Source organism: Poecilia latipinna, unplaced genomic scaffold (assembly GCF_001443285.1).
Source record: "Poecilia latipinna isolate Pla-1442-1.1 unplaced genomic scaffold, P_latipinna-1.0 Scaffold4071, whole genome shotgun sequence".
Lineage (NCBI taxonomy): Eukaryota > Metazoa > Chordata > Actinopteri > Cyprinodontiformes > Poeciliidae > Poecilia > Poecilia latipinna.
In genome coordinates, this window is record NW_015116687.1 from 21,856 (window position 1) to 31,110 (window position 9,255).

The 9,255-nt window shown below is 38.2% G+C and overlaps 1 protein-coding gene across 2 annotated transcripts in view; it reads right to left on the reverse strand.

The window, feature by feature from the left end:
* Positions 1–4,256, reverse strand: part of LOC106942148 (partitioning defective 6 homolog alpha-like) — a 26,022-nt gene extending 21,766 nt beyond the window's left edge. Inside the window, exons 1-2 of one of the 2 annotated variants that reach the window (XM_015025357.1) lie at positions 3,952–4,256; positions 3,727–3,885 (exon numbers count right to left, since the gene is read on the reverse strand). In XM_015025357.1, coding sequence (XP_014880843.1) covers positions 3,727–3,849 — 123 coding nt within the window. In that variant the 5' untranslated portion in view covers positions 3,850–3,885; positions 3,952–4,256. Of the gene's footprint in view, positions 1–3,726 lie in introns of both variants that reach the window. The other variant, XM_015025356.1, reaches the window with a different exon arrangement.
* Between the last annotated feature and the right edge of the window lie 4,999 nt (positions 4,257–9,255).

The window sequence follows — 9,255 nt, forward strand, 5'->3', positions numbered from 1 at the left end:
AAATGTTTTCCTGTAACATATAATTACACAGTAAAACTTTAATATTTTCTGTCAACTTAACAATAGATCGCCTGTGGACCGCCTCGATGCCCCCACCGCCGGGCTTAGCAAGTTTTCTGGGGGAAACCCTGCAAAACCCTTCTATGGAGTGAAAATAGTCTCAAAATATCTGTGCGTGTGTAAAAATATTTCTCTGTGTGTAAAAAGATTTGTGCATATGTAAAAAGATTTGTGCGTTTGTAAAAAGATTAATGTGTGTGTAAAAATATCTGTCCTTGTATAATACTGGATTTGTAAACCTTAAAAATAAAATAAACCTTCTCCTACGCCTATAAATGTTGAAAAGGTATGCACAAGTCACCTGGTACACATACACAAAACTGCATTTATACACAGATCCGGTTACGAGTGCACGAGTATTTTTGAGGCTCATTTGATGCTTCGGGGGAGAACCCAGACTTGTGTGTAGATGGTGCGTTTACATACTAGTAAAAGCTGGGCCATCTGAGTTTTGCTCTGAGTATAGTGTTTTTATCCTCTAAACATTTCTCACTGTGCTTGTGCCGAAGTGGCAAATACATTAGTTTGGTGGAAAATGGTAGATCTCAGCACTTCCTTATATGTCCTAAAATTATTTATAGACATATTGTGCATTTTTGAGCGGTACAGGAGACTAAGTGGTCTGAAAAAGGACCATTGGGTGGCGGAATGGTTCACTTGCCGGAAAAATAGCCAGGCAAACCCAGAAGCGAGACGAAGCGTCCCGGTGGTCTGTCCTCTGAAGTAAGTAGAAGCTAAACCTGCAGGCTTTGCTATCCGATTATAATGAGACATGGAGTAATTATAAATGATTTCAGATTACGTTTTAAATGTCTGGTATTTTGAAACTCTGGCCTCCTCAGTTTCTGTTAGCGGGAGCTAATGTTTATGTCAGCTATGCTACTTTAGCTCTTCGCAGCTAAGGGTGGATTTTTAGTGTCACCGAAGTCAGCAAGCATCTTCAGGAAATTATGGCAGTTATGGATGTTGGTCACTATCACTGAAATCATATTTTGTTGCTTCAACAGTATTGAAGATAGACCTGCTCCTGCAGGAACATCGTCTGCTGCTAGACTTTATTCACCAGAACAAACTGACAGGTACTTTGTTTATGTTGACTTCTCGACATATTTAAGGATTTAGTCTAATGTTCACACATAGGTCTGTCATGATAATCACTAAATTAATTAATTGGATGATAAATTAAAACAAACTCAATAATTTCCATCAGCACGATTTATCGTTTCTCTTTTTTTCTCTCTTTCTACAAAAAACTGGATGATAAAAGTCTTCAGTTTGGTACTTTGGTCTCAACTAGCCCTTATTTTGAAAAGCAACTTTGTTTACAAAGATTTCAAAATTCATTAGTTGTTTTATTTATTCTGGATATTAAAAATGTCTTCCAGTTCCAGTGTTAAATGTTCATTAGAATTTAAAGTTTAATGACCTTTGAGAATGGAATGATATTAACTTAAGTCTGAAGCTCCAGCACTTAAATCTATCAGGTTACACTGAGAAGTTTTGTGCTGCCATATTTTTGTTATGGATGGAAGCAGATTGAAGCTGCAGATCTTTCCATCCATCCTCCAAGTAAATAACTGAAAGGACAACAGAAGATATATTTAATTGATTCTAACATCTACTGTGCTTGAACTGAAGCAAGATTTAATTCAAGAGGTTGAATTATTTTGTGACTAAAAGTATATAAACATAACCTGATTTTATTTTACAGTTGAAAAATATCTGAAATGCTTGTATTCTAATGTCCAAGACAGTTCCAATATTTAGCAGTTACTCTATATGGTTTTCACATCATTACTAGATTCAGAAATAAAACTACGAGCTGGTCCAAGTTAAATGATAGCTACTGCTGATGCTTTGATGATATCAAAAGTGAATTTCCCTCAGTCTGTATTTGGTGTTTGGCAAACTTAGTGATAATAATGATAAACAACTGGTAAACTGCAGGTGTATTACTTTACTACAGCATATCCATGGAACTAAAAGTGGGCAAAATGAGCATTATGTTTTAGAGATAGACCCATATATTACCTGCTCAAGAAAAAACATAACAAAATCTTAGATATCAGAGTAGCTATACGTAGACTGAGAAAGACAAAAATTGTGTTAACATTTCTGCTTGAGAAACAGAACAGCATCTGTAAGGACCTGAGGTTAAGAGTTTTGCCTAAAGATTGGACCAATTTTATCCATTTAGTTGCATTTGAGAACGTCTGTTCTCAAATGCAGAGAGCCTTGTTGTTCCTCACAGATCCCCATTTTACAACAACCTGCTCAGCTTTGCTCTGCTTCTTCCACAGGATGAAAAGGGAGGAGGGTTACTCAGCCTACTACCGTATTTGGTTAATATCAGACCTTAGTCACTTTATCCTGTTTTTCTGTTTTCTGAAATGAAAACTTGTCCAAGGATGCTGGGCCAAACCCATGGCATATGATTTCAGCCAAAATAACAAAACATAAAATCTATATTTTCAATATATTTTTTCAACCAAGTACTTAAGTAAAACAAGCAGAGACAAGTCAGTGTCTGGACCAGAGCAAAGAGTGCCTTATGAAACTAGTTAAGTCAAAGCTTTTTTAACACTTCTGTTATCAGTGAGCTCTGGCTCTTAAAATGTCACAAATACTATTTTTGATTTATCTAATAAACATTGTTAAATTGTTATTATGAAAACAAGAAAGCACATTTGTTAGGATTGTTTGAATGTTATCATTGAATGAGTCGCCCTTATCCTAAATCTTCTGGAGGACAGTGCTACTTTCCAAAAGATGTCCAAATCTAACACCTAGAGTTCACAGTTAACTCAGGTACTGTTCAGACTGAAATCACACAGCTTCAGGTAAATATGGTGCATTTTCATTCAGACCAATGTGGTGCCTGTTGATATGTTGTTAATTAAGCTACAAGAAAAACATACAAGGTGTCCTCATCTCGGCTTACTGAAATTAATTTAAACAGTAATAATCATAGAGTATGTAAACTCCAGAATTAAAGGAATTATATCATAATTATCAGGATAAATATAGTTGTTCTGTTATGTGGTTAATTTTGAGACCTAAAACAGGAATAGTTTAGTTTGCTTTTGTGACACACAGTGAGACACAAAATGTATGTTCACAGTAATAATCTGAGTAATTGCTACACCTTTAATTAGAGTCAGAAGAAGCGAAAACTTAACTAAAAACCAGAAATAATTCCTATCTCAACCCACCCTATTACAGTTTAGGTAAAGGTTACGGTACATTTCAGCTATTTGCTAGGAGCAAAGAACTATTGTGTTGTTTTAGGTCAGGTTTATACTTTGAGGATCAGCGGGAAACTGGAGTGACAGTAACAATTGTGTGCTTCAAGCGGCGACAATGGAGTAAATGCAGCTTTAAAAAGACAGGCTACCCGGTCGGCCTGGTGCCTGAATGCGCCATCTATTTACTACTCTGTCGTGACATTTGACATGTTTACCTCGGGAAACTGCAATGTCCGAAAATTTCTGCCGCCCCCTGTAACAAAAATCAGCCAGTTTCACCCCCACGCTCCAGGGAGACATCATGAATCTCACCTGAGCTACAGCACAGGGTTCAGTCGCTGCCCGAGCCACAACACGAACGGCACCTTCTATCCTCTTATTTCATTACAGTAAAATATAAACGATGAAACACAACACTCACTTTGCTCTTGACCTCCACCGTGTTATCAATGTGTCTTATGGGGGTCCGGTGCTGCTGCTGTGACTGTCTTGACATTCTGCTCCTCGGTTCTACGCTCGGCTGAGGCACTGCAGATAAAAACATCCACTAGGGCTGGGATATGCGTTTCCTCCTGTGTGACTGCGAATAGAAGAAAGCAGAATGCTAAGTATAGAATTGACTCCGTGAAAAAAGCAGTCCTTTCACCTGAGGCAGTGTTCCGTGTCCCTGTTAGTCTAGGTTAAAATCAGAAGCACAAATCAGTCGCGATTAGCTGCTGCGTCGCATTTCGTCCTGAGTCAGCACGCGCCAGTGTTATTCCCCCACAACATACATACACACTCGTTCATGCGCACGTGCATGCGCATGCAAAAAAGAAAGAGAGCAGCCATCCTGACAGGTGGAGTCTAGCAGATCCGGTATGGGACGTGAGGTGCCAGTTGCCCCACACCCTTAACCCCCACCCAGGGCCAGACAGAAGGACGCAGCAAAAGGGGGCGGGACATGACATCAGGGTAATAACGCAACACCAGCCAGCCCTACTGTCCCACTGATATCCACTCCTGTCAGCTGCAGTACTGACTGCATTTCTGCACACGTCATAACTAATCTTAGCCTAAATTTCTTGGCTTCCAGATTACTAAAAGACGCCACCCCACCACCACCCCCAAGCCCCTCTACCCCACTATCATAGTGAATACAAGGTGAAGTTACAAATATGTCAGATCGATAGTTCAGCTGCACAGTTGTCATTCTCTTTGTTATCCAGTGACGTTTGCTCATTCACCTCAGGTATGACAAGAATTAAAACCAGCTGGAGCCTGTTGCTGAACATACCTGAAAAACCTGAGTTTCCACCCTGTTTCACAAGGGCCATGTCTGAGAGCAAAAGTGTTTGGGCCGATACTAGCAACAAGACAAAATAATACAGATTTAGAAGAAAAGTTCAACCTTTAAAAAAAAAAAACTGAACTCATTTTATTGAGCCATAAGGAGGAAGAAGGGGAAAGAGAATTTGTTACAATATGTTACAATAATCTGTTGGTTTTTCAGCGCATGGTTGGAAAAACAGAAAACATGCAGTGACAATATCCAGGGAGGGACAGTTCTGTGGATAAGAATCCCTTGTTGATGTCAGAGATCAGAGAAGAATGGGCAGACTGGCTTGAGATGATAGAAGGCAACAGTTGCTGAAACAACAGAAGGATGCAGAATAACACCTCTGAGCACATTGGGAAGTCAGTTTGCATTGGAAATTTGTTGGTTTGATTCCAACTTCCTGCCACAACGTAACCCAAGTTGTTTAACAATGTCGCTGTATGATTAGGTTCTATGACCCTAGCTCTAGTGTAAAGTTGCTTTGTGTGGTCAGTATAACTGAGTTTACTCCATTTGCCTTAAATCAGATGGGTCACAGCAGAAAAACTGTCAGCTATGAACAAGAATAAGGACCTGTCTGTCCAAGAGGCTCTCCAAAATTGGACTATAGCAGTCCTCTCTGACATAATGAGTTGCTTTCACCTGCAACATTCAGATGATAAGGTCAGAATTTGGCATGAAGAGCATAAAAGCATGGCTGGTGTGATAATTGTGGAGATATTTTCTGCTGCTGACCATGTCCTTGTCTTTATGATTTTAGTGTACCTATCTTCTAATGGCGACTTCAAAAAGAATAATAAACATCACAAATATATAATAATGTAACAGTGGCTTCTTGAGCAGGACAGTAAAAACTTGGCAGCTAATATCTGCCAATTTTGAACAGTCAAAACTGGATTGAACAGGTGTGACTGTTCAATCCAACAGAACAATCAAATCCTCTAATTCCTGACTCCAAACATACAACTATATGTTGAGTTTGCAAGTATTAATAGTATGGCAGTTTATAAAAAGACAAACAATGTCAACAACCAATACATTTCATATTATCTACAATCACACTTGTTTTTTGGGGTTGTTTTTTTTTTACCCTGGACGAATTTTGGGAACATGGTGGCACAGTAAAGTAGCATTATGTATGTGCAGCTGAAAAATCTGCACCAACTTTGTGACACAGTTATGTCAACATGGACCAAAATCTCTAAGGAATGTTTCCAACACCTTGTTGGTTCTATGCATTTAAGAATTAAGGTGGTTCTGAAGCCAAAAGGGGATCCAACCAGGTGTTAGCATAGAAAACTGAGTAACAGAGCAGTTTAATGGAATTTTACACAAACAAGATCCCCCACAAAACTTAAGAATCATGGTCCACTGTTAAACAGATGGAATATTTATTTTTATAGTTAGTTTTCATGTATTTGCAATCTGATTTTGTTGTATATTTCTATAGCTTTCAACAAAACAAAGCTGAGTTACATTTTAGTTTTTGTTACTTAAGAATATTAACTTAATTGTCATGAAGACAGGAGTAACAACTGGTTCACAGTGACGTTTTCAAATGGTTGCATACCACATCATGAAGTGTGTGTGTGTAAGCTGTTTCCCCCCCTCTTTTTCTCTTTTTACTCAGTTTGCTTTCTCCTCCAGGCTCTTAGTCCTAATCATCTCAGTACCAGTCAGCACCAGGGCCCGGGTTCGTGTGTACCTTGAAAGGAGCTCAACAGGCTTAAGACACAGGTTTTACTTCATTCAAAGCAGAAAAACTGAACAGTGTATCATAAATTACAACTGCTTAGTTAATAAATGCTTTACCAAAAAACGTATGTTACAGAGTTCTGCAAGTCAATTACTCAATGCAATCTGATGGGTTTACTTAGATAGACACTTTTAAAGCTACTTTGAATAACTAATTGTACTGTACTGTTTGATAACTGGGATCAACAAGAACTTATTTTTTGTAAATGCCTCAAGATGGCATTTGTTGTGAAATGGTTCAATGTCAATAAACTGAATTGAACTGAATAATAAATGTTTAAAAGACATTTTGTTAACTATTTCATTTTGCTGCTGAAGATTTTCTAAAACATTTCTCAGAAGAATTTAATAGGATTATGCTTCAGTATATGTATATTTTCAGTTTTCGCCATAAACTATCCTGGGCGATCAATCATTTGCAGTCCATCTACTTTGTTGTAGCCCACTTTAACACTTTTATCCTCAAGTCAGCTGGTAATGGCCTGCACAATAAATTCACTTCCATCTGTGTAAACCATCCCGTTTTGTTTTCTGATCTTATCTTCAGTTCTTATGATAATTGAATAAAAAAACTGAAATTCAGAACTTTGTCTGAAGTGTGCTTTATTTAATAAATGATAAAGTTTAGATCCTGTACAACATATTCTGCTATTTAGTCCATTTAATAAATGGTCAGCCCACTCATCTTCCCAAGTGTTTTTCTTTTTGGTTCTTTTTTTTTTTTTTACAATAAGTAGAAATTGAAATCTGTTAGTGGTGCTCCTTTTTTAAAACCTAATAGGCTATTACAGCTGTCCAGTCTAGATTTTAATTTCTGACTTGTTTAGAGAGTATCTTCCTTGCATTGTTAAAAAAAAAAAAAAAATCACACAGTAAGCTAAGAGTGAGCAAGGGGTGACTGGGACTTCCTAGGAATAGTAGTCGTCTTGCAGTCCAAAAAGTTGTGGGTTTGATTCCAGCTGCTCAGAAATGTCATTGTGGCCCTGTGTTTGTGAGTGTGAAATAAAAAATATGGCTCTCGTGTAAAGCACTTTGAATCACAAGTTTAGCTAGAAAAGTGTTATGTAAATCCAGTCCATTACTTATCTACTCACTCCTCTGCCAGTTCTCACTGACGTCCAGTGTTTTATGTAGAGAGCAAATATTCCTCGAGAGCAAGAAGCTATTCTGAATAGCAAATACATTTTTAAATATGCTAGTCGATTGAAGAGTGCTTAACTTACTTGACCATTCAACATTTGCAATTGCTGGATTCTATTTGAAAGTTGAAAACAACTGTGTAGGAACTAAGGAATCCAACAAAAGCAGGAATTTAAAAACCAACCATAGTTCCTCTAAAACAAAATACATATAGGGAACCAAGTCTCTCAAAAATAAGAACTTGAAAATGGTTCTTGTGATCTAAATGCTGTTTTCAAAATGGTCACATAGCAGAAACAGGGCAGAGGAGTATCATCTGAATGATGGAGGTGTGGGTGGGGCTAGTGTAATATTTGTATCTCCACTAACTGAAAGAGGAAATGGTATCATGGCCAAAACCAGCTTAGTACAAACCTTATGATTTTGATTTTGTGCCAATAATTCTGCCTTGTTGTCATTTACCCTTTAATTTCCTTTAAATTTCATGACATAAATTGCTGAAGAACGTTCATCAAAAAGTGTTCAAATGACTGAAAGATTAAAAAGGAATGTAGTTTTTAAGCCACATGTCCTTTTCTGTGAGGTGTGTGACATCAGGTTAATCCGATGTGGATCTACTATGTGTGGTATGTCCCAGCTACTGGGCAGGTCATACCCATCTGAGTGGGTGTGGAGCTGTGGAAGGACTGGTTTTTATCTCTGACACAACTTTACCTGAATCCGGTCGGCTTTCTGTTGCACTTTACCTATTTGTATTTAGAAGCACAAGAGGGAACAAAAGCCTGTGAAAACCAACTTAAAGAGATTATTTGAATTTTTAATGAAGGGAATTTATTTACAGATAGTTAATAGTTACAATCCTGCCTCTATTATATAAACACATTAAACCACACAGCTTAGCTAAGAGGTTTAATCTGTCCAGTCAAAAACAGACTTTTTAAATTCTAGGAAGAAATTATCCCAGCAGAATGAATCCTTATACAGTCTGCATAAAAAAACCCAGATACATTAAAGCTACTCCTGTTGAAGCTGAAGATTAGGAAATATTAGGAAGAATGACAGGACTGCCTCCACAATTCTCTGAACACAGAGTATACCATGCTAAATGCTTCAGAATGAGTTTTTACACTTACATCCATACTCACATCGCATGTCTCAGTTTTTTTTTTTAAACAGTGTCTGTCAAACTGCTGCATTTTCACAGACAGACCTCAATCTGTAAGGGTTGGTGAAAATACTTCAAGGGTCATCTTCCTCAGCACTGACTCCCTCCAGGGCTGTGTATTGAGCCCACTGCTCTTCACTCTGATGACCCTTTAGTGTCAAGCCAGGTTCAGTACGAATCACGTCATTAAGTATGTGGACGATACGACAGTGGTGGGTCTCATCAGGGACAACAATGTTCTAGCCTACAGAGAGGAGGTGAAACATCTGGTGGACTGGTGTGATGCAAACCATCTAATCCTGAATGCCAACAAAAGAAATTGTTGACTTCAGGAAAAATCAGCCAAATCACACACCCCTCCTCATCAATGATGCTGCAGTGGAACAGGTCAGGAACATTAAATTGCTGGGGATACAGATCACTGACACTTTGACCTGGTCCCTCCAAACCTCTGATCTGGTAAAGAAAGCTCAGCAACATCTTACACTCTTTATTTTGGATAAGAGCAAACCTCCCTCCTTCCATCCTCACCACTTTCTACAAAGGGACAATAGAGAACAAACTGACCTGCA